General features: G+C 43.4%; 1 protein-coding gene across 1 annotated transcript in view; it reads left to right on the top strand.

Annotated features, from left to right (window-relative positions):
* Nucleotides 1-16,140, top strand: part of LOC135195874 (molybdenum cofactor sulfurase-like) — a 288,858-nt gene extending 272,718 nt beyond the window's left edge. Inside the window, exons 13-14 of the mRNA XM_064222384.1 lie at nucleotides 451-555; nucleotides 14,733-16,140. Coding sequence (XP_064078454.1) covers nucleotides 451-555; nucleotides 14,733-14,942 — 315 coding nt within the window. The 3' untranslated portion in view covers nucleotides 14,943-16,140. The remainder of the gene's footprint in view (nucleotides 1-450; nucleotides 556-14,732) is intronic.
* Nucleotides 16,141-26,600: the final 10,460 nt, after the last annotated feature.

Raw genomic sequence — 26,600 nt, 5'->3', positions numbered from 1 at the left:
ACTTCTAAATGAACTGATGTTTTTGTAAGTAGATTTTTACTGATTGTTATCCTCAGATGGTGGCTGTCAGTCCAGTTGCTGATATGATATAAGCATTATAATGCTAACTGTTTTTGTAATGAATATTTTTCTTAGAGATGGATAAACTATATGCTTTCAAGTATGCATTATTTGAAGCTGATCAATAGGGCCTTGAAAACCTGATGTTATTTTGAAAGTGAATGATACATAGCATTCTTATAGTAATCCCTCCGACTCAAATCTGGTATCTGAAGTGTGATGTACTCCTTAACTGAATCACCCATTCCCAAGCCAGACTATACACAGTACAGTACTGTACCTGCATCATCTGATCTTAGGAGTGTAACTGTGCTTTAAACTTGTTTTCAGAATTGAATAACACAAGTAAACTGTGCAATAGATTTTATCATATGATTTACTTGCTTCTAGGTTGACTTGGTAAAACGATTCCGAGGTAATTTCATTATAGATGGAGGAGATCCTTATGAAGAAGATATTTGGAAGTCTGTAACAATTGATGGTGTGAAATTGCAGGTTTGTAGTTTTTATGATTTTAGAAGTTTTAAGAAATTTTATTGTTTAACACATCAAAGCATTATTTATTAGGCTATATGATTTTGTTAGCCTGTAATACAAAATCTACCTGTATTTTTACTTATTACTATTATTTTTAGTTTCTTCAGATTCATAATTTGCTTTACTTTGTTTTAGGCTTTCTATACAATCAGTTTCCCTGATAATATCTTCTGTAGCTTACAGGAAGTGTCATGCAAAAAGGACAGGTATTTCAGGTATTGGATCTTTATAAAGCAAATACAGTGGTACGTCGGCTCATGAACAGTCCTGTTCACGAACAAATCGGGTTACAAAACAGATGTTCAAAAAAAATTTTTCCCTGTTTGCAAACCGTGCTCCAAGCCACAAACACAAATATCCCCAGAAAGGGTTCATTGGAAGCACCAAACGCTTTTTAAAATGTATTTTTGACTGTTACTCGGTCATTTTAATGTTAATTATTTACTCTTTTATCGAAGAAATAGTATATTGAAAAAGGAATATTTTATTAGTTGTGTAAATACATACAGCCTGAAACAGCTGATTTGCTATGAACAACCAAATCCAATAACGACAACGATTTGCTTGCATTTCAACCATTGTACGATAGTAACAAATTACCATAGTTATGTTACAAATGACTTTAAGAAGAATAGGACTGATATATTTCAACATTACCATATCGTTATTCGCTATGGAGAAAAGATTGGTAAGGGTATACGTATATGTACTGCCAAATTTAAGCTGCCAATTGCAGCTTTAGCTGAGGAATGTTCACCTGCTAACCACTATTATCGTGCATCAGCAACAAAGATGGAAACTCCTGCAAACTTTAGTATTGTAGGTACCATCAAACTCAACCACAAACAAAATTTGAGAGAAATATGTTTTAATCAAAATTATTTAGCATGAAAGAACACGTTTTACTGTTTTCACTCCGATAAAAGATAAATATGTAAAGCTCGTAGTATTCTGATGAAATCAAGTAAAAAACTTGAATACAATCTTGATTTTTTACACAATAGACATGCCCTTAGCACCATCTACTAACAAAAAAGTAACTAAATTTTGTTCACAACGATACGTATTCAAGTGATATTTTGACTTGAAAAAACTTTGTACCAATGGAGTATCTGTAGATTCATTTGCGCTAACTAGAAGCAAGAAAATAAACTTACCTTGCAATTGCTCTCAGCTGATTTCCAAACCAAAACATTGGTTGCTTTTTGTATTTTATAATACAATAGTAATATGAAAATGCATACAATATTATTGGATGCAGTGAAGTAAAGCATAACTTGTGCCAGAAAACCATAAAAAAATGGAAAGAAAATAGTGTTACTGAGGTTTGAATGAATTGTTTATTTTTACATTGTTTTAAATGAGGAAATTTGATTCAGGTTACAAATTTTTTGAGTCACAAACAGCGTCCTTGAACGAATCAAGTTTGTGAACCAAGGAACCACTGTATTAAGTTACCAAGATAAAGAAAAGAAATGGGCAGATGAAATTTAATGGAAGAATCATGTTTTAGGTTAAGGAATGTTAGAGTGGAGTTAAGAAAGAATTGGAAATTAGTGTAAGAAAACCAAAGCATATTACGACCAAGAAGGAAAATAAACAGTTACTATGGAGGAAGTGTAGGGCAGATGTAATACTGTACACTGGATGTACCATAGGGGCTCATTTTGAAGAATATGGTACTAAAATATGTAAAGGAAAATGGTGAAGAGATGAAGAATGTCATGTTATGATGGAGGGACCAGCTTTGAAAGGGAAAGGACATTTGGCTTCCTTTTCTATCTTTTATTTTGAGATACTGTTATTATGAGATTAGAAAAAAATGTACCAATAACCAGATGAATTGGAAAGCAATAAAGGGATTTTGACGGAGGAAAAATCTATTTCTGGGGAGAGACCTGTGTCGCCCGGTGAAAAGGTCCTTCTTAATACTTTTCTGATATAAATAATTTCCAAATATACCAGAGAAAGTTAAACCATTGGTATGCAGAGGTTACTACCCTCGCGCGAGCACCTCAAGGGCGTCGTGTATAAAGAAAGGGCGTGTGAAAGCCACTAAACACTGGTCATCTTCCAATTAGATTACTCCTTCGTCAACATATGAACACGGGATGTGCGATACAGCGGTCTGCTTCAACCACCGCTCCGACTCACCCAGTCCCCCGCCCCGATGCGGAGCGCCATCTTACATCCTTCTGTCATAGATTTCAGTAATGGCTTGGAAGGAATGGGATGGGAACAGGGTAGGGTTTTTCACCGGGGGGCGACACAGGTCTCTCCCCAGAAATAGATTTTTCCTCCGTCAAAAATCCCTTTTCTGGGTCGACCTGTGTTCGCCGGTGAAAATATACCAGAGAATGCCTTCAAAGCTCATGAATTGAAATTAATAAAAAGGATAACGAAAACATCATTAATAGATCAATCTTCATTAAGTAATTATCAGTAGAATATAAACTTAATGTCTAAAGTTAAGAATATAACTTATATTATAGCTTAATCACTAAATATGCATACATAAATCTTAATTTCTAAACTTAAGAATATAATTATAACTTAATTACTAAACTATGCATACATAAAAAACATGTAAAAAGAGTCATATACATTTCATAATCCAATATATACAGGTATGATTAAGCCCAATCTAAGAATGAAACGATATTCTAAGGAGAAGCATGATACTTGGGTGGCTGAATCTGATCTACCGAGGTGAGAGGCATCGTGGCGAGAGTGGCAGGTAGAAAGGTGACAGTATAAGGAATGGGGGACGAAATTGAAGTAAGGAAAGTTAGTCCGAAGAGATTAAACTCCCCGCCGCTATAGTGGAAAAATTTTAAGGCTTGAATATTTCTTAGGTAGTGGCGTTTAAAGACCCGAGAGATTTCCAACCCGTATACTTCTTAAGGTCATCAAAATTCATATTTTGAAAATAATTAATTGAGGTAGCTATAGCCCGAATATCATGAGCATGTGGAAAAGATTCTAGATTAGCTTGCTTTATGAAGTAGAGTATTTGCTGTCTAATACCTTGAATTGAGATAGTACCCCCTTCTCTCTGGCAAATAAATGACCAGAGGAACATGAGGAGGATCTAGCTAAAAAAAAGCTTAAGAGTTACCACAGGACATGGGATGTATCATGAGGTAGAGGTATAATTTCCAAGGAGACCATCTATTTGAGGATCTTCATTTTTAGCTAGGAAACTCCTATCGGAGAGAGCAGTACTTCTCCTGATGGGAGGAAATCTAAGTTCTCAGGATTACGTGAGAGAGCTGCTAATTCTGATATTCTGGCACCTGAGGCCATGGCTGTAAGAAACAAAGTTTTCTCAGTAGGAGAAATGAAGAGCACAAGATTCGTGTTTGATATCCGAGGTAGTTTTAAAACATCGTTTAAAAACACGTGACCTTTTGAGGACGAATTGTAGGTCTAAGTCGAGCACAAGCTTTGGGAATGGATGAAAAATAAGAATCTGCTAAATTAATATTAAATCGGACTTGAAAAATCTTTTTCAGAGCCGACTTAATCGTAGTAATAGTACTAGCGGCTAGGCCTTTATCAAACAAGGTTTTGAAAAATGAAATGGCCAAATTTGGGGTCATTTGAAGAATATCGAAATTCTTTTATAAACTCCGCTAACTTCTTAACAGCCGAATCATATTGCCTAAGCGTTGAATCCCTTTTGTCAGATTCTATGAATAAGACGTTCTCCGGATCGATATTTGCATCTTTATGAGCTGCAAATTTCATGAAGTCCACAAAGTTAGGGTTGAACTACTCTTGAGGAAGCTGACACAGTCTGAGTTTGAACTATTTGTGTCAACTTTGGATGTGGGATCCGTCTGGGATGGAGCTTCAGCTCTAGTAGGAGCGGAAACCAATTGCTTTTGGGCCAGTTGGGTGTTACTAGGGCCACTGATCCTTTGAAGAAACGTAGTTTGTGTAACACCTTCATCAGAAGATTCACTGGAGGGAACAGATAAATCTCTGCCAGTGGTTCCAATCTAAGGTTAATGCGTCCATGGCATAGGCCTGAGGGTCCAGGGGGGTTGGGGGCTACGTAGCAAGGAAGTTTGTGGTTGGTGCATGTCGCAAACAAGTCTACCTGGAGATCTGGAACTAGTCTGGTTATCCACCGAAATGAATTCATGTCTAGGGACCACTCCGATTCTAAAGGCTTGGTTCTGGATAAAGCGTCCGCTATAACGTTTTTTACTCCTGCCAGATGTGTTGCTGACAGGAACCAGTTTCTTTTTGCTTTTTGCTGGCCAATATTGCTACTAGAACATGATTCAGATTGGGTGATTTGGAACCTCTCTGTTTATGCAGTGGACTACCACTGAATTGTCTGAGACTATCCCTCACATGACTTGTCTTGTGGTGATGCAATGTTGAAGGTTAGAAACACTGCCATTGCTTCCAACACATTTATGTGAAACTGTTTCATATTGAGTGACCAGATTCCCTGAAACATTTGGTGTCGGGAGTAACCCCCCCAACCACTGAGTGACGCGTCTGTATGAATCGTCACTTGAGGAGGGGGGATTTGTAAAGGAACTGATTTGGTCAGTTTCTTGGACTGTGTCCATGGGAGTAGTCTCTTTATTAAAACGGAGGGAATTGTAGATACTTTGTCTCTTAAATGTATCTTTGCTCTCTTTCTCCAAACTCGATTGATGTCTTTGAGTTTGGCTTTCAGTAGGACGTCTGTTACTGAGGCAAATTGGAGTAAGCCGAGAATTCTTTCTAAAGCTCGTCTTGTTATCATTTTGTTCTTGATAAATTGTTTCGTTGCTAATGCTATCTCTTTGGCTTTCTTGGGTGGAAGAGATAGCTGTGCTCTTTCAAGTCCCAATGAATACCCAGCCAATCGAACTGACTTGCTGGTTGTAGCCGGGATTTTTCGAAGTTCAACTGAAATCCTAGACTTTGCAAGAACTGAATTACTTTGTTTGTTGCTTTGTGGCAATCTTCTACTGTTTTCGCCCAAATGAGTCAATCGTCTAGGTAGGCTACTAGCATTATTCCTTGGTTCCTGAGTTGTTGCAATACTGTCTCTCCTAGTTTCGTAAATATCCTGGGAGCAATGTTGAGGCCGAACGGCAATCACCTTGAATGCATAGGATTTTCTCTGCCTAAGCGGAAGACTAGGTAGGGAGAGAAATTTCTGCCATCGGAACATGATAATAAGCGTCTGTAAGATCTATAGAGGTGGTGACGGCCCCCCACGGGGGAAAGTAAGGTCCGTACTGCGAGACAGTCAGCATACGGAACTTGTCGCAGAGAATGTAAGAATTCAGTTTGGACAAGTCCAGGACTACTTCTTCTTTTGACGAATTCTTCTTTGGAACAGTGAACAGACGTCCCTGGAATTTTAGGCTTTTTTTTTACTCTCTTTATAGCCTTTTTCTGTAGGAGATCTTTGGTGTATTTCTTTCAGATCCGGTGTAGGTGTCTGAAAGAAATTCACCGGAGGAGGTGGGACCCCTTCTTTCACTTCCAACCCAGACCCTTGGAAAGCAATACTGTGTGCCCAAGGGCTGAAGGTCCATTGATCTCTGAACCGGTATAGTCTCCCTCCTACCCAGTCCTTCTCATTGATTATGGGTCGGCTTGTATCCTCTACACCCCTTGCGCCTCTGGTTCTAGGTCCGCACGTGGCGGAACTGTCCTCTAGCTCTATTACCACCGGATTGTCTAGGGTATCCTCGAAAAGGCTCCAGTGGCTTCGTAGGCCGGGTTAAATGCAGGAGAAGACATCCATGTTGCTGTGGCTGGTGACTGTCCGCCCTGAGGTGCGGGTACAATCATAAATTGTTGTGGTTGAGTGGTTTTTGTTTTTGATGTCGAAGGTTTCGACACTTGGGCTGGAGGATTTGTTTGTTGGCGTTGCTGACTACGGAACCCCTTGTAAGTAGTAAAATACCTCTGTTTCTTTTTTGGGTTCTGGTGCTTCGCTGTAGGGTCGAACTTCCGTTTGGAAGAGAGACCCCAACGAACTCGAAGGTTTTGGTTCGTCCTGGCCGCCTCCTGTAGCACCTTGTCTACTTCTTCTTGAGGAAAGAGATTCTTCCCCACCAAGAAGGAAGATTTGATCAGTCTATTAGGCTCGTGCCTAATAGTCGCCTCAGCTAACACATGTTTCCTGCAGCTTTTCCTGGCTGCAATGAATTCATGAAGGTCCAGCTGATAAGTCTGTAAGAGACTCTTAGCTAAGACCTTGAAAAGCTGCTCTTCTTTATATATGGAGGCCACCAACTCCAGTGATGTCACTGCGTTGATGGACCTAGCCAACCTTGATCTTGCCTCAAATCTGCCTTAAGTAAGTTATCCGGCAGTTCGGAAGTCTTTCTGAAAACAAGAAAGACGCACAGTCTGCGTCTAGTTTTCCGAAACTGTGAAAAGGGTTGACGGAACATCCTGCCAGAATTCTCTAGTGGCTGGCATGAGGAGGGAGGTAGCATCCGTCTCTTTGAGAGTCGGCATCGGCAGATCATCATTCTCTGCCTGAATTGTAAGCTCCGTGATCTTATCAATGAACGGAGAAGAGATGTCTTGTGGAGTTGTAAAGATCGTATACGATCCTTTGTGTAGGGTTAGTTTCGTATTTGTACAACCCCAATCAGTCATAATGCGAGCCCAGACAGCTTGGGTTTGTTCCTTCGGGAAAATAACTGTTTCCTTAGGCACTTTATCCATTCTGACTAATGCATTCTCCGTCAGTCTGACAAACCCATTGAAAGGAAACTGGAGTCCTTCTGGGTAAAACTCGAAATCTGACAATGGTCGAGTACCCAGACCTTCAAGGGTTAGTGTGCCATCCAAGTATGGAGCGTGGAGGGCAAACCGCCAAGGGTTGTTCTTATCGAACGGCAGTAATTTTGATGCATCGGAAATGCCGATGGAGCAGCTTGAGTTCCGGATTGGAGCAGACCTGCGATCATATCTCTGATCGGCTTAGCTGCTCCGCCACTATATCAGTCACCGACTGCGTGGCTGTAGTGGGAGCCGGAAGTAGGAGGAATTCTCTCATCCAGCCTCTCATCCACTACTTCTCAAATGTACTTGACAAAAAGTTTGTCCACGAGGAAGGTTGCAGATGTAAGTCAAGCTCCGTCGTCTTGGGTTTAGCGGACTTACCCCTCTGTCCTTTAGAAGGAGGAGGGGCCTTGGCAGCTGGCGATGAATCATACGAAGTCGATGGCCTAGGGGCGGAGAGGACGACGCTGATTTCGCCAACGGAGTTGACTTAGACGCCTTTGATGAAGGCTTTGATGCCTTCAAAGGCTTCACCTTGGGTCGGACTGACCTAGAACCTTCCCAAGGTGAAGGAACAGATTTATCAAAACCTAGAAAAGAAGAGGAAGAAGAAGAGGGGGTAGGAGAAATGAAGGATCCTGCCGGAACCTCTACGCCACTCACCTGCTCATCCATCGGTTCTAGATGAATGTCCAGAGCAGCCACATCTCCCGTCAGTTGTTGGTCTTCCTGGTTAGGAGCCATAGCCACTCGAATGGCTTCTATAATCGGAGCAGCTACTTCACTCTTCACCGCAGCCGACGGAGAACCGGGGAACAGACGGGTAGCTAGAGTGCTATCCAGCACATAAGGACAGCCCTGTGGAGCATTACGGCCGAATCCGGACACCCACTGTCGAAGACTTGCCTTGGCCGTCTTCAAACTCTCCTCATCCGCCTGTAAGAGGGATAGGAAATAAATGGGTCGTATTGACTAACAATTAAACTATAAATATGTCTATATTAATCGAACAATCAAGAATTGTGTACCCATTTGTTACTTGATCTACCTCATCGTTTAACAAGATTGAGGTCAACTCAAAACACCATGCGCAAGACTCCGGGAACCAGATCATGTACGGGGTCTGGCCTTCTTCAGCTATGAAGGAGATCGAGCAATGAGCGTGGGACCGGCAGCAGTCATGTCCCACCGGATCACTGAAATTCCCTGGACATCCTTGGAAGGCGCAACGGACTTTCTGTAATATAATATTTTAAATAAGTACCCACTCTCCTTATTGAACTAACTTAGAAATAGAGCATGCAAGTATTCTTAACTTAGCATGCATGTAAAGTCTCGCCGTAGCTAACACCATTAAACGGAGAGTGTAACGTACGTTAAATAGAAATATTCACAATTTTATTCCGTATATCCCAGAGGTCCGGTGATCTCCGGAGAAATTGACTACCGTATCAACAAGGTAAATCCATATTTCTTTTTAGAGAATTATTGTTAATCTTGCTAATCTCCGGTGAAGTACATCACCGGAGCCATATTACCGGAGCTGAGGATGTGTACCATATCAAGAGAACGGAAAGCCTAACGGGGGGAGGTGTTCCCAATCGACCTAGGCAATGCCGGAGATGATGCACAAAACATCTCATACAACATGATAAAATCAACTAACATTTCTAATGGTAACCTTTTAATAAGACGGAGTCTCCGTCGTGGATCTCCGGCGAACGGAGTTCCATAAGGTAATTCTTATTGAATTATCTACCCCTCCACCTTTTCCATATCTTCCCCAGCCATGGCGGGGGAAGAAAGGAGGGGGGGCTTATGAATAGAAACATGCCTGGGAGGAATACCGAAAGAAACGCAAATGGCGGCCGATAGTGGTTGATCTTAACCACGATGTTAATGGACCATTCGCGATAACGTATAGCGTATAGGACCACCAAAAACAGAATTACCGATTAAAGTTAATTCTTCGGTAAAGTCGGGGCGGGAACACTATAGAAAGGGTAAGGTTTCCCAAGACTACGTTTATAATTGGCATTAACACCTGGTGGTACACTATGATACAATGTTATCGGTCTGGACCAAGAACAGAGGCCTAGGCTAACTATGTTCGAGAATGGTACCACAGCCTAGTTCATGTATGGAATACCTTGAATGAAAACATAAAATATAAGAGTTTATCTAGATTAAACTAAAGCCTAATAACCTTAATACGTAGCCAAGCTTAAAGTACAATCAGGTCACGAAAGAGGGGGATCAATCCAGCCTCTCTCGAACACGGAAGGGGGAAATCTTTCCCCAATTCCCTGTAACCTATGTACTTAGAACTGTTAAGATAGTACTTAACTCAGTCTAACAGAAAGGGGGAATAATCCAACCTTGCTAGTAATATTGTTCGAGGGTGCTACTACAAGGTAACGAAAAGAGGGGGATGTCTCCAGCCTCTTCCAGTACTAGACAGTAGTTAATACAATTCGTATATGAACGACAAATCTCTTATGATAAACTATAAAACTACATAATAAACGGATAGTCATAAATAAAAACATGAGTAAGCGAGGAAGAGAGGACTAGAGTAAAACACCACAAAAGGCCAACCGTAACCGCGGCCTGATGGTCTGACGCGGTATTTCACCTTATAGACTAAAACAGTAAAGAATTTTCTCAACGTTTTAAAATACTGTTTGGACATGTAAGATGTTAATAAATACGCACTACTTCTGACTGTCCAAGGAGCCCTCTTCCTCGCTTAAACAAGACTACTTAAATAATAATAATATTGGGACTCGTGAGGTCCAATATCATAAACTGTGCAAATACGTACAAACTCATGTAATTAAACTGAATTATAATCTGCACAGTAAAAACCCTGTGAGACGAACGATCGAATGTGGCATTAAAAAAGAAAGCTAATAGCTATCTCAAAATACACGTAGGGGTAGACCGAAATCAACATGCTTTGTTTACGATCGGTTGCAAGCGCATGGCCGGTACCATGCTCATATAACCCCAAAATTACGTGTAAAATACCGATTCATAAGCTGTTTTTTAATGAGAACAGAAATTATGGTACTTAACATTGGTCCAGGTGAAGGTAGAGCTTCAGCCATGATGCAATAAATCCAGAATTGGTAGAAAAATACAGGCACAATTCGAACGATTACTACGCTCACGAGTCCAAAAGAAGGATGTAAGATGGCGCTCGCATCGGGCGGGGACTGGGTGAGTCGGAGCGGTGTGGTTGAGACCGCTGTATCGGCACATCCCGTGTTCATATGTTGACGAAGGAGTAATCTAATTGGAAGATGACCTGTGTTTAGTGGCTTTCACACGCCCTTTCTTTATACACGATGTCCTTGAGGTGCTCGCGCGAGGGTAGTAACCTCTGCATACCAATGGTTTAACTTTCTCTGGTATATTTGGAAATTATTTATATCAGAAAAGTATTAAGAAGGACCTTTTCACCGGCGAACACAGGTCGACCCAGAAAATAGACTACTGGTAAATAGGAGTTCTGTATCTCAGTTTTCAATTGAGCAAAAACTTGACTAATGTTTGAGTCCTACACTTGATTGTGCATCAAAGACTTGAACACACACAAACAAGATGAAGGATGATATTAAGAATTGTGATAACATAATGATGAGATTCTTAAGTCCTTATCAAATATGTTCTTTTTGGATGTGTATTCAGCTTCATTGTCCTTTATCCTTTATTCAGGAACTTTCCTGGATTACTGGCACCCGTCAAAACTTGAGAGAAGGGAGAGAACTCTTTGTTTCTTGTATTAGACATTTTATGTCTGTTGTTCTACTCCAAAGAGGAATCTTCGCAAGACAGGGAAAAGAAGAAGATGAGCAAAGGGAAGAGCATTTATGATTGAAGGCCTACACTTTATCCACAAATAATTGGCTTGCCATTCCAACCAAGAGCCCTAAGATTCTTCTAGACATCATAAGATTTCAACAGGAATTGGAGTGAGAAGGACAATCAGATTTAGTTCATTACCTTTTTGTTATTCAAACTTCAATCTCTGCTACTATAGGCAGAATCTGTATTCTTAAGGACTAAAAGAAGCACTTCGTGCCTCAAGTTTCTTTCCTGTGGCTCTTTCCAAAGAATCTTTTAGCATACTAATGAATAGAGGAGTTCTGGTTGAGGCTCCTTTGGTCATCAGAGCAGGACTGGTTATGAAAGCTGGAGAGCTATTTTGGTTGTTGCTTGGGGCATGAAACCTGAGGAGCTTCCAGTCAGTAAGATCTCTTGTCATCAAAGTGGTATTGGTTATGAAAGCTGGAGTAATTATCACTGCTAGAATAGTTTTGGTTGTTTGAATGTCTCTGGTTATGAATCTGGTCATTGGAGTGGCACTGATCATGAAAATTGGAGAAACTCCAGTCACAGGAGCAGTATTGATCATGCCAGTGGGAACAGTCTTGGATTTGAAAGTTGGAGCACCTTTGGGTGCTATTTTGTTCATCAGAGTGGTTCTGATTGTGGGTCCTCTCTGCTAGAATTCAATTAAAACTGATAGGATCAAGTGAACTTTGTTTGTAAAGGTCAACTTTCCTTTTCTGGGTAGTTAGACACTTAAATTTTGCATTCATTTTTACCAGTTAGCTTACTAAGCAGATTTTGCATTCTCTACTGAACCAATATTTTTGGGATTAAGATGTATATCTACAAGTCTCAGTAAAGGTCTTTTGGAATTGAGATATTATTTGCATAATAGTAATCTGGGTACTTTAAGTAGTGTCAGTAAAGGTTAATGTTCTTTGTCCGAGTAGCATAACAAATGTAATACTATTAACGTTTAGTATGCTACTCAGAAACAGCAATTAACCTTTTCTGATCCTAACTGAACTATTTCACCGAGTACCATCCTACATACATATCTCAATTACTTAGCGCCAAAAGGGCCGAGTTTCGGTTATCGGCGCCATAAGGTGCTGATAATAGAGTTATGGTGCCATAACATGCTTAACAGAGGCTTAAATGGTTATTGGTGCCATTAAACGAAACTTGGCACCATAAGCACCATAAATTGCTGACTTTCGGTGAATGGTGGTTTTCACTAATGAGCACCCCACCAAGAACGAAACCCACGCCGATAATCGGGTTACGACGCGTTCGGCTTATGACATTCTGAGGTTAAGGCGCTTTTAATTATATTCATCAGACATTATTTCGGTTACGACGCCTACAGCACTGATCTGCCGGAAGAAATATGACACCAAAAATGCAAAATGATCAATATTTGAAGGTTTTTTGATGAAAAATGCAATAAGAATGCAGTTAACATAGTTTTCAATGCACCCAAAGCATTAAAAGTCAGGTTTTCTTAGGATTTAAGACAATGTTCCGGCTTAGGACGATTTTCGGCTTACGACGCGTCTCAAGAATGGAACCTCCGTCGTAACCTGGGGACTGCCTGTATTGAGATTTGCAGATATGCATTAAATTTGTGAAAAAATTGGTCTGTTTGAGAATACAGTATGTATAGGCAGTCCTTGGTCATTGGTGGACTCGGATAATGGCGATTAGGTTTTATGGCGCCTGTCTAGAGCCATAAGGTGCAAATTATAGAATTATGGCGCCATAACGTACCTAACAGGCACCATTAACCAGTTAATGGTGGTTTTCGCTTATCCGGGACTGCCTGTATTTATGAGCAAATAAATGAAAAGACATGGCACGAAGAGAAACACAGTATGCCCCCTTGAAGTCAAGATGACAACTAACTCATGAGCCGCCTACTTCGTTGATCTGAGCCAGTCTAAAAGTTGCCATTAGTGAATTTATCTACTTTAGAAGTAGTGGAACCCCTTTCCCACCTGATTACCAAAAATCGATAGAGCACAATGATGCTCACCATGAGTGAATCCATCTACCACCCAAAACCTGTTAATGCTACTCATATGCGGGTATCTCCATTAACCCTCTTGCACACAGGCTGAATATATAAGGGTGTAAAGTATAGTACATGACTTTTCCCCTGGGCCGAAGAGAACACTCACATGGAAAAGTTTTTTGGTAAAATTCGTTACATCTGAACTATAACTGATACATGCTTCTGGTTAGAGTTATTATGTCAGCAAATGATTTAATTATTTCCTAAAGCAATCAGAACATCTGTACAAGGCTTAGAAATAATAAAAACGATGTGACGAACATGAAATATTAAAGAAAAAATCAGATACTTTTTGGAAATAATCATGAAAAATATAATAATTAGGTTTGGGGAGTTTGTTTTATACCTAAATTCTGTAGAAATGTTTGATCTTTTTTGATTAAAAAATGCTAATTTTTTACGGATTGCAATTTTCAGATTTTCCAACCTACTTATGTTGACGTTTTGTATCATAGTTAAGTAAGCTAGTGGCGTTGGGTTTGCATTTTCTTCGAGATTCTTCATCTGTCAACCCAATAGCATCAATTATGTTTTCTATGATTGTGTTTTTGTTCGTGAATTTTTCCCAAAAATAACTTGCATATAATGTGCCTGGTGCGTCATCTGTGCACTTACGGAAAAAATTTATTGAACGGAAAAAAATTTATTGAAGCGTTACTTGTCATCAGATCACGAGAGGGTTAAGGGTTATAATGCTAGGAAGAAGCATTTTAGAGAAGTTTAATGGTGTTTGAACTCACAAAATGGTGTTTAGAGGGGTGTCAAGTATTCACAGATTTTATCTGTTCGCGAGGGGGAGGGAGTGTTTATGTTATCCATCCCCTGCGAATACAGGGGAATGTCCACTGTATTTGTATTTCTTCTAGGACATGCCAACCACCCCCCCCCCAAATAAAGCACAAATACAGTTGTGAGTAAGGAAGCTATAAAAGAGGAGGTTGAAGTTGGACATGAGATGAGATGAAAGGTACAGAAAGGTGTAAAGATGTGAACCAAATGAATAACAATCCTATATAATATAGAAGAAAGATCTTGTATAGTAGATCAAGGGTATTGGTTTATACTCATGTATGGTAAGCCATATCCTGTACTAAATGTCATTACCTAAGTATTGTATCCATATTTTTACAAATTTTACAATTCCTCTATACTAGACTATGTCATCACTTCATTGTCCCCATGGATACTGTACGATGAAATCATTAGTAAACAAATTTCTTTACTGCAGTGTGTTTTTAGGCCCCCAATATCTGGCTAGTATGAAAGGATTTTTATTGAGAATCACATTGAATTGGGAAATATGGTGGTTCCAAGTAATTTGGATATTTTGTATGTAAATCACATGAATACTTACTTTACAGATCATGTATCACTTAAAAATACATAGGACTGTTCATTGTTTAATTTTGCCATTCTAAAATTTTATCCAGTTCTGAATCATAATTAACATCTCAGTAATTTACAGGTCCAAGGTGGATGTATGAGGTGTCAGATGATCGGTGTGGCCTCAGATTCAGGAGAACGTACCAGGGAGCCAATGTTAACTTTAGGTCGGGTAAGAGGGTCTTCCATGATGTTTGGAATTTATGCCAAAGTGTTGACGCCCAACAGTGATGATACAGATGGTTCAGTTACTCTGATCACACGTGGAGCCACTGTGAGAGCTACCACATGATTTCGTTGTACAATCATATAACATGGGAGTCATAAGAAAGATAACCTGTAATGACAATCGTCGCAAGGACTATATAGAATAACAGGTATGGTCATGGTCTTGTACTGTTTATGGATTGCTCAGTATTTTTGACTAAGTATTAATGAACTGCTGTTTACATATAATACTCACTGCAAGATTATCATGAACCATGGCATGTTACATTAAGGGTATTGGACAGCGGGGGTGAGTTGGGTTATCAAAAGCCATTGTAATGAAAATTAGCATTGATTTATAGTATTTCAAGGAATGTGTACTGAAAATTTTCCTTAAAAAGGAGCAAGAATGTATTCTTTGGTGATTTGTTTTTCTTTTTTCCCAAATTTTGAAAACCCTCTTCACCTTTATTTATCAACAGTCAGTTTGAAAATTTCAAAAACCAATTCAAAGTTTAAATCATCAAGAATAAAAATGCATGACTAAAATTATCAAATTAGGCTGTGTTTACTGTGAAAAATAAAGCAGTAAATATTAGAAAAAAAGTATGTTAAATATTACAGATATGTAAAATACAAAAGAAAAAAGAAAATGAGCATGCATAATTATTTCCTGGTGACTTCTGAATATAATACCTTTAAAGTATTTCACATTCATTCATAGAAATTGAAGTTATGGAGATTTGAGTGCACAAAACTAATGTTTTCAGAAAAACACAGTCAAAAGTTTGTCTACTGTCACACTCAAAGTTCACTTGTAAAGCCTAGCTAGCACCTGGTTCCTTCTCTTTTTTTAGAGATATTACCCCTTCTGGTATAAAGATAATGGCAACATGCTTATTTGGAGGGTTTCATAGAGTGATACTCACTCGTTATTGCCAAGTTTGCATTGCATGGGCTAATGCGCTCCTGCTTTACAGACATCTGCACCTGATATTTGTTTTCTTTTTTTCTTGCTCTCACTACTGGGTGCAGCTTCACCTTTTTGCTGCATCCTTCTTTCATTATATTTGCTAATATTGTAAGAACTTGCATCCAGTTGACAAGTAAATGTCTTGCAAGGCATATTTATGGGATAACAACACTTGTAAGCCAAGAAAAGGGCCCAGAAAATCACACATAAAGGTGAAAAACACAAAAGATGCAATAATGGCACTCTTCATGCAAAAGCTAGTGTTACTCTTTCATGTTTGTTGTTGACTGCTCAGAACCAGATTGTCTTTATAAGGGAAAACATATCATACATAACGTATGTACTATATGAAACAGATATTAAGAAAAATGAATTTCTGGGCTCAGCTCGTGTCGCTGCGCGAAATATCCTTTAATCTATTATTTCTAGGGTAAATGTACTAACACATACCAGAGAATAAATAAAATAAAGAAAAAGGTCAGTGTAACTGACTCGCTCCACCCGCCTCCAATAGGGTGTCGGTATGAACACTAGGCGAGTGAGACCACTACCACGAGCCAAATGCCAATAGAAATCTCCCACTACAAAAACCCTCCATGAGGAGAGCCGACCCACAGAGTGAGCAGCTCGTACTACTACTACTCCATCCCATGCTGCCGACTGCTGCGCCTCTGGTGGCCATCCTTTTCAGTTAGCGCACACGAGTCACACGTGCTAATTTTCTCTAGCTAAGTTAAGTACTCAGTATTTATGGTTAGTTGGTTTTTTGGCCGGCCCTGAGTCAGTATTTGCCGTTTTTTAGGTATAAATACGAACTCTGGGTCGGAAAGCATGGCACAATGGTTCTGCCTCGTGGTGGGTTCGTTCTTGGTCTCCCATACCTAGAACATCCCCTTGTCTGTGTACGTTCTATATTAATTATCCGTTTTACTTAGGGTACTGTCTACTCAGGTTTGTCATGCATGCATGTCTTTTACCTGATGTAGGCTTCTTCCTTCCAGACCCTAGTCCCGGCTCTTAGTATCGGCCTCTGACTAGCTTTGAGTGGTAGACTTTCCTTCGGGTTAGTCGTACACTCCTGGAATTTTTTCTCCTACTATATTGTTTTCTTTCTTTTATTTTTATTTATTGTACCATGTATTTTGTTATGGTTAGGTTAGTTAGGCGTCTGGCTTAGCCTAGGTCCTGGCTCATTGAGCCTATTCTACTGCTTTTCAGCTCAGTTGCTTCCCGATAGCATCTCTCTGATCAGTTGGTTTGTCCTAGGCTTAGTTGTCTTGTTTTGGTCTTACCGCCTCGTGGTCACTACGCGATCACGAGACAGCCAGACGCCTGCCCAGTCACTTTCCCCCCTCTCCCGCTCTTCCATAGAGTCGGGGGAGGGTGGGTCGGTCTGCCCATGCTCGCTCCACATACCCGAGCCTGCTTCCCTCTCTACCCCCCAGGCGGAGGGGTCAGGGAGACGGGACAGACCCAGACTGGACTCGACTCGACCTCTCCGGTTCTTCCGGTGGTCCGGGTTCCGGTCCGGGTGGTAATGTGGTGGGGGGTACTGGCCTTCCCCCCCAACCATCCGTTGCTTCCTTGTCGCTCCGTGTTCGCTTGAGCCTGTATGTCTTCTCGCTCTTTCCCACCTTACTAGGGCTCCTCCTGACCGGCGGAGTCCTGGCATCCAGCGGAGAGGTGTTAGTCCACTCAGTAGAGTGGACCGGAACATACAGTGGGTCCCTGCTAACCTTAACGTATTGCTGAGTTACTACACTCCGCTACGCACTGGACTTGGTCCGGTTTCGTTTGAGTTTTAGGTTTAAGTGTTATTAGATTAACTATAAGATTATCCTTAAGTACCTTAAAACCTTCCCCCCCCTCCCTTACGAGTTTTACCGGATCTCTCCGGGATTATAGCCTATTCAGGCGAAGCAGGGAGGGGTTATGCCCAAATTTTTTCCGAGCTCCGGCATGCAACGGAGTTCTTCTGTCCTTTAGCCTGTAAGTGATATTCTTTAAGATACTCATGTGTCTTCCCACTTACAGGCCACCAACTGTGAGCATACGGGATGCGCCGCCACACTTCAGGACCCATGTGGACACGAAGTTTGCCGGTCCCATGCTCCATGCGCGACTCTGCACGGGGACATCCAGGTCTGGTACCATGAGACGTGTACCATATGTTATGATCTGGTGAGCCAGCTTTTAGATGGGGTAAGTATTCCATCTCCGGTAGATGCTCCGCTTCTGTTTTATGCTTAAGTTTTCATCATTCACTTTAACTTAAGGCATCTAAGTTTAAGTTATACTTTAAGTTTTAGTTTTAGTGGATTCTTAAATCTAATCTACGCCCTCCCTTCCTTCAGGACGCCGGCAGGAGTGAGGGGATACCGCACTGGCAACCCTGCGGGCCTGGGTCGACGTTTTGGGAAGAACGCCGCCAAGGGTATGCCCTACATCTTAGAGAAGCGGTTGGCAACTGTTAATCTTCCCCGGAGGCAAGGCGACAGGATACGTCGACCCAGTAGAGGCGGCCCCGACTATCGCCTTCATCCAACAACAGCTGGCTGCCTCATTAACACTGACCAAGACCAGGATATCTCCACGGACGTCGCGACTTTAGATATTAATGTGGAACCTATGGTAGGTGTAGACGACCTGTTTGGTCGAGGTAAGTAGGGTGGACACCCAAGGGTCACCCTTGGGCATAACTGTTTCTTTTACTCCTGCAACCTCTCCATCCTTCAAGGCTTTACAGGTGATGAATTGTATACTCTCCTGACGCTTCGGTTAGACCTAAAGTCAAGGGTCAAGCAGTGAAATCCTTGTCTAAGACGTCGTCGTCGTCTAAGAAGACGACTTCGGCTTCATCCTCCTCCTCGTAAGTCTCCGGCTGGAAATCCCGGAGCAGACAGGTCTAAAGCTTCTAGCCTACCGGATCTTCAAGTACTCGAGGAGTAAAACAATCCTCCATAGAAGAGATCTCGCACCCACCCCGGCAAGAGTTCACCAGTTCCGCTACCCTTGGTTCCGATTCAGAGCCACCCCTCCACCTCGCAGCAGCTCCGGCCTTGGACTCCAATGCTGGCCTGTTGCAACAGGTGGGCGACCTAGTTGGGGTCCCTGAGAGTAGCATGGAACAAATGATCTCTCGTTTGTCGGATAGGATTACGTCCCAGGACTCCATTATAGCCGGACTGAGAGAAGCCCCTCTAGCCTCTCCTCCTTTCCAATACGAGTGGAACTCAGCTTCCTCCGTATGACTCGCTACCTCCGTTCTCGATGAACAATCCATGGAGAGTAGCGTCATACGCCCCCTTCCAAGACGGTCTCATTTCTATACCGGAATTTGGAACTCGAAGGATAGAGGACTTCGAGTTCTACCCGGAAGACCTCCAGCCTCCGTTCATAGGCTACGCAAGGCTTACAGCGTCAGCCATGGTGCGGGATGATAGGGTACCAAAGGAGACAGTCCTCTATTCACGAGACCAGGCTCAGAGAGAATGGCTCAGGTGTTTAGAGGACATGGATTGTTCTAATACCAAGATACAACCTTTTAAGAGTCCCTTTACCATTTCACAATGGATGAGAGTACCCCGCTCCCTGTTCCTGACAAAGATCGCGAGTCTACCATCCCAGTGGCGGCCCAAAAGGGGGTAACCCATGCCTCAATTGAAGGAAGCAGATCCCACATCTCCGTTGCTTCCCTCAGCCGGAGAATTGTGGGAAGACTTGCCGAACACCTTCTCAGCTGGCAAACTCAAACCGGACTGTGCTATGGATCAGTTTGGTGAAAAGCTACCCAGGCTCCCAGATAGCTTATTCAGGCTGAATTTGACGCGAAATCGCGATTAGCCAGGTCAATTCACTCTATGGCTATGTCCGAGGTAAGCGACCATAGCCTATGGCTCAGAACCGCTTTTTAAACTCATGACCAAATCCCTGACTCAAACGGTACAGTCGGATATGTTTGAGTTTGCCACTGCTAGAACGAATTGTAGGAAGCATGTCCTACAAGAGGCAACCATTCGACATGAGCCGAATAGGTTACTCTCGTCTAACATCTGGGGAGCAGATCTCTTCCCAGAAGCTATGGTGAAGGAAGTCCAGTCAGAGGCTACGAGGCTGAACCAGAGCCTTAAGGACCGTTGGGGCCTTACGGCTAAGAGGAGGCAAGACTTAACGCCTAAAGGTTAAGGGACAGAGGAAACCTAGGCGTTTCCATCCTTACCAGAAAAAGCAGCCACGCTTTTCTCAGCAAGTTCCAGCGGTGCCCTTAGTGCAAACAGCCCAACCTTCCACTTCTAAAGCTCAATCACAACCAATTTATGTGATATCCCCTCAGCCTCAGCCTCCACCTCTTACGCCTATCTCTCCGGCTTACAATCAAGCCTTCGAGAGTCAAGCTTCACAGAAGTATGACCGCTCGGGTAAGGGAGGCAGAGGTAAGCGTTCCTTTCGTGGGAGAGGATCGGAGGCCCCTTTAATAGGGGAAAAGCACTTTCAGAGGAGGCCGAGGCGGTTTCCAGAACCAATGAAGAACTTCAGGTAGGGGGGAGGTGTTTCACTTTCGCCACCGGTGGAACTTCAGCGAATGGGCTCAGAGCATATGTCAAAGGCTGGGTTGGAGCTGGTTGACGAACCCACCTCCATCCCAGACCTTTTCCGTCAACTTTCCTTCCAAGGAATTGACAGAGTACGCAGAGGACCTCCTTCAGAAAGGAGCTATAGCGAGAGTCAGAGATTAAAATTTCAAGGTCGCTTGTTCAGCGTGCCAAAGAAAGGCTCACAAAAAAGAAGGGTAATCTTAGACTTGTCCCGCTTAAACTTAGCCATCCGCTGCGACAAGTTCAAGATGCTCACGATCTCGCAGGTGCGGACCTTACTTCCCCATGGGGCCGTCACCACCTCTATCGATCTTACAGACGCCTACTATCATATCCTATTGCAAGGACACTTCCGTCCATATCTGGGTTTCAAGATAGGAGACCAGGCATTCTCCTTCAAGGTAGTTCCTTTCGGACTCAACGTGGCACCCAGGGTGTTCACGAAAACAATAGCGGAAGTGGTAGTGCAACAAACTCAGGTCTCAAGGGATTATGGTAGTAGCGTATCTCGACGATTGGTTGATCTGGGCTTCAACAGTCGAGGAATGCAACAGAGCTACACCGAAAGTGATTCATTTCCTGGAATATCTAGGCTTGCAAGATAAACAGGACCAAGTCAAGACTCACTCCAGAGTCAAACTTTCAGTGGTTGGGCATTCAATGGAATCTATCCTCCCATACTCTGTCGATTCCATCAGCCAAAAGGAAAGAAATAGCGAAGTCAGTCAAGCAATTTCTAAGTCACAAACTGGCGTCAAGGAGGGCTCAGGAGAGGATCCTGGGTTCTCTCCAGTTTGCATCAGTGACGAACGTCTTAATGAAAGCCAAACTGAAAGACCTAACCAGAATCTGGCGCTCACGAGCAAATGTCAGGTCCAGGGGACAAACTATCCTCAGTCCCTCTGATTCTAAAGAATCGACTTCGGCCGTCGTGGGCGAAAGTCAAGAATTTGTCAGTGTCAGTACCCCTTCAGTTCCCTCCACCAGGGATCACCATCCACACAGACGCGTCCTTAAGCGGTTGGGGAGGGTATTCCCAGGTCAAAAAGGTTCAAGGAACTTGGTCACCTCAGTTCAGTCAGTTCCATATAAAACGACTGGAGGCAATGGCAGTGTTCTTGACTCTAAAGATGTTGCGCCCACCAAAGTACTCCCACATAAAGCTAGTTCTGGATAGCGCAGTGGTAGTACATTTGTATAAAACAGAGGAGCTCCCCCCCAAGTCACGTCATCTAAATCAGTCATGGTAGCCATCTAAATCATGTCATGTAGCCATCTTCTCCCTGGCAGACAAGTTCAGTTGGCATCTCTCCTCCGCTCACATAGCTGGAGTGAGAAACGTCATAGCAGACACGTTATCCCGATCAGTGCCCCTAGAGTCGGAATGGTCACTGGACAACAGTTCGTTCCAATGGATCCTTCAAAGAGTTTCCAGGGCTACAGGTGGATCTCTTCGCATCTCAAGCGAATCACAAACTGCCGTGTTATGTAGCCCCAACCTGGACCCTCTGGCCTATGCCACGGACGCCCTGGCTCTAGACTGGAACAACTGGAAGAAGTTTTATGTCTTTCCTCCAGTGAATCTTCTCATGAAGTTTTAAACAAACTCAGGACATTCAAGGGTCAAGTGGCTCTAGTAGCCCCAGACTGGCCGAAGAGCAATTGGTATCCCCTAATTCTGGAACTGGGCCTTCGTCCTCTTCGGATCCCCAATCCCAGGCTCTCCCAGTCAGTACAAACGAAGACTGTGTTCGCTTCCTCAGGGATTCTCAAAACCCTAACTTTATGGATTTCATGAAGTTTGCGGCAAAAAGAGATGCGAATATTGACCCTCAGAATATTCTCTTCTTGGAATCCGATAAAAGGGATTCAACTTTGAGACAGTATGATGCTGCTGTCAAAAAGTTAGCAATCTTCCTGAGAGAATCAGATATTAGAATCATGACAGTTAATTCAGCTATATCCTTTTTCAGATCCTTATTTGAAAAAGGTTTAGCAGCTAGCACGATTACGACAAACAAGTCAGCCTTGAAAAAGATATTTCAATTTGGGTTCAACATAGACTTGACAGATTCCTACTTCTCGTCTATTCCTAAGGCATGTGCTAGACTTAGACCTTCTGTAAGGCCTACGTCAGTTTCATGGTTCTTAAACGATGTTCTAAACTGGCTTCAGAAACCGATAATGACACATGCTCGTTTATAATGCTCTTAAGAAAAACCCTGTTTTTATTAAGCTTAGCTTCAGGAGCAAGGATTTCAGAACTGTCGGCTTTAATCCAGAGATCCGGGTCATATTCAATTCCTTCCCACAGGGAAGTCCTACTTTCTCCGGAACGTAGCTTTTTAGCAAGAATGAAGATCCTTTGATGAGGTGGGAACCTTGGAAGGTACTACCCCTTCCACAAGATGTATCTCTTTGCCCAGTTACAACCTTACGAGCCTTTCTGTCCAGGACCTCCTCTCCTCATCGGGTCCCTCTTTAAGGGGAAAAAGGTGGAACCTTTATCCATTAAAGGCATCAGGCAACAAATCCTGTACTTTATTAAGCAAGCCAATCCTGACTCTTTCCCGAAAGCACATGATGTCAGGGCAGTAGCCACCTCAATTAATTATTTCCAACATATGAACTTCGATGAGTTGAAAAAGTATACCGGATGGAAATCGCCGACAGTGTTCAAACGTCATTACCTTAAGTCCTTGGAAGCTCTGAAATTTTCAGCAGTAGCAGCGGGTAACATAGTTTCCCCTGACTCTAGTAATTTGTAGTAGAAGATTCAGTCCTCCTTTCTACCTGCCTCACCCAACAGTTCGTCTATTCCTGCCGTGTTCATTTACATTCACCTTGTGTCTTAGCTGCTTTTATGATGATGTAGTGGGCTGCCCGGCTTATTTTTTTGCTAGGGACACTCACAGATGATTATAGATATTGATCTCATGGATGGTACCCCCTTATTTCTGGGCTCAGCTCGTGTCGGCCTATGAAAGGATCCTTAATATCATTCTTTCTAGGTGTAAAATTAATCTAAAATTACCAGAGAAAAACAAAATTAAGAAAATGTCAGTAAAACTGACTCGCTCACTCTTAAAAGAAGTGTCGGTATGAATAACTAGGGTGGCCGATGTGTGGAACACTACCAAAAAAAGAGACATTCACCAATTAGAACTTCCAATCAGAATCCCCCCAAGAGAGGAGCCGATACCAACGGGCGATGCAGCCGCTACTACTACTACTAGAGTAGCCACGGACAGCAGCGCCCCCTAGCGGACATCCTTAATTTTTAGCGCTACGCCAAGACGTCATTTTCCCTTGTGCTGTGCTATTTTTGGATTTATCCTGTATTCTACCATGGAACGCTCAGCTATTAATTGCCACGGCTAAGTTAAGTAACTCATAAGTAATATTTTACTACATTTTTATCTTCCGGGTACCAGTATTTTCCTCTTAAATAGGTCATATACGGTTCCCTGGTTGTCTCGTGCGGCGCCATGCTGCCTCGTAAGAATTCCCGGTCCTCCATACTGGACTTCTTATACTTATGGGCTTACTTTATTCCGTTCATTGTTTTTACATCGAGTTTTAGCTAGTTCAGCCCTCCTACCATTTCTCTTAGTTTGGTATTTAGGGCTATTATTATATTATTCCGGCCCAGCATCCCGGCTCTGCTCTTCATCGGCTATCGCTGGCTCCGAGTAAGGCCTCTGTTTCTTGGAACAGTCTGCCTCCTCCTGGCTTCTTTCTCTTTTACTAAAAGTGTCTTTTCCATCTTTTCGATGTATTATTTATTACATTTAGGGTGTTAGGCTAGCCTAGTGCTTGTTCCTGGTATTGGTACAGCCTGGGTTCACGTGGCCCTCTCACGGGTTGTGTTGCTCCGCCATGGCCCTGGCCACTTGCGGTCACGTGTCCCATCGCACCTTACCCTGCCCCCGCCCTCCCCCTTCTGGTATAGGGAGGAGCTGGGGGACCCCTTGGTTGTCATGACAACCTCAGTTGCCTTCTCTCTCTACTTCTCTGATGCGGCCAGGGGTTTCCCTTTCCACAGCGGGGGGGTATAGGGCGACCACTCATTGAGGTACCGAGTCTCCATGCGGTAGTTGGTGAGGCGGGGAGGAGTAGGCCATCCCTCCCCCCCTCCCCCCCTCTCTCGCTCCCGCCGTGTTACACCGAGACCTTCCTCCCCCCCTCCCCAGTTGCTCAGCCATCTGCCTCGCTATACGAAAGGAGCCTTCCGTCGCAGCCGGGGCACCTTTGGTTGTAGGTTACTGGCTCCGCTAGCGAGAGGGGTGGGCACCTCTAGTGGTCGGTTGCTTGCCTACTATCCTTACATCTCTCCCCCGCTACCGGAAGGGAGCTTGCTTCTTACCCGCGCACTTCTTCTAGTAGACGGGCGGAGGGAGGTTATTTTATTATTATTACACTATTTTTAAGGATATACCCTAATTTTACAATGAATTGTTATATATGATTTTATCTTCCATCCCCCACCATTTTCCGTCGTGGTTTCCTTTTACCACCACTCCTGGTTGGTTTCTCTTTTGTGTCTCCGCCATCAGCGGAGCTATAGCCTAGAGAGCACAACCAACCTGGTTACCACACGTATTTTGGCGGGGCTCTGGTTTAATCTAACTTTATCGCTCCGGCACCAGCGGAGCATCTGGTTATGACTGTAAGTGTTTTACCTGGTACTCATGTATCTTTCCACTTACAGGCTACCAACTGCCAGGTCCCAGCGTGTAACGCGACGCTGTTCGACCCCTGTGGACACGATGAGTGTAGGTCTCACGCCCCCTGTGCCACGTCTTACAACGAGACGATCGTCTGGCACCCTGAAGCCTGCGCCATCTGCTACGACCTGGTCGGTCAGCTGGGAGATGGGGTAAGTCCGTTATAGGCTTACTTATCATTTTACTAACAACTTTTAGTCATAAGTTTGTTAACCCCGTTCCACCATTGGAAGCTAATCTCGCCGTTCTTTCAGGCTACTGGTGTGAGGGAAGTCGCCCCTCGCCACCCTGAAAAGCGTGGGTGGGCGGCTTCGGGAAGAACGCCGCCAAAGGCCAGCCCTACATTCTGGATAAGAAGCTGGCCGTCCAGATCTTCCCCGCGGGCAAGTCGACCGGTTACGTTGACCCCTTGTCCGCTGCCCGCTGATAGCCTCCATCCAGCAAGACCTCCAGCAGTCCTTTGATGTCGTTAGCCTCCCAGGAGTCGGTCCCGGACGTCGCTGCCCGTGGACCTTAACGTCGAACCTATGGCGGTAGGGTGAGGATTTGTTGGTTGAGGTAGGTGTGTCGGGCGCCCAAGGTCTTTCCTTGGGTGCTTCTGGATCTTCTCCTGTCCCCTCTTCAAGTGCTTCATTCCAAGGCTTTGTGGGATCTGAGAATCCCTACCCGCTCTCCCACGCTCTCTCTGTACCCGCAAAGGTGAAGGGACAGAGAGAACCGAAGACTCTGGCCAAGACAACTTCGAAGAAGTTGTCTTCGTCTTCTTCGGCTAGGAAGTCGTCGACTTCCTACGCCGATGCGGTGAAAGCAAGGCCGAGCTCTTCTCACCCACCCAAAGAGCTCCAGAAGCAAGGCTTCTAAGGAGAGGCTCGCGCTCCCGCCGAGCCACTGCCTTCTCCCGCCTCCACCGCTTCCACTCCGGCTACGCCGGTAGGGGTAGCAGGCCCACTAGCAATCTTGATGATCCCTCTGCTTTCTCAGCAGTGGTGATGCAACAGGTGGGCGAGCTGGTTGGCTCGCAAGTCTCCGCCCTGGGGACACGGTTCGAGCAGATGTTTGCACAGTTGTCAAACACTCTGTCTCAGTCTGGCCAGTCAATTCAAGATCTCTCTAACAGGATGAGAGAAAATGAGGACCGAGTAGCGGGGCTATCTCAGGTCCCTCTTCCAGTCTCCCCAGCGCCAAGCACTGGGATTCTTCAACTCCCGCCATATGACTCTTTGCCAGCTTTCTCTATGGAGAACCCCATGGAGAGTAGCTGCCTACGCTCCGTTCAAGGATGGGATGATCTCTATCCCGGAGTGTGGAACTCGAAGGATTGAGGACTTCGAGTTTTACCCTCGTCTGACGCAGCCTTTCATTCGTTATGCTAGGCTGACGCCAACGGCTCTGACAAGGAAGACAAGATCTCTAAAGAGTCGGTCCTATATAGTAGAGATCATGCTCAG

Source organism: Macrobrachium nipponense, chromosome 17 (assembly GCF_015104395.2).
Source record: "Macrobrachium nipponense isolate FS-2020 chromosome 17, ASM1510439v2, whole genome shotgun sequence".
NCBI classification, from domain to species: domain Eukaryota; kingdom Metazoa; phylum Arthropoda; class Malacostraca; order Decapoda; family Palaemonidae; genus Macrobrachium; species Macrobrachium nipponense.
The sequence above is the reverse complement of the archived record's forward strand: the minus strand, read 5'-3'. Positions and strand labels throughout refer to the sequence as shown.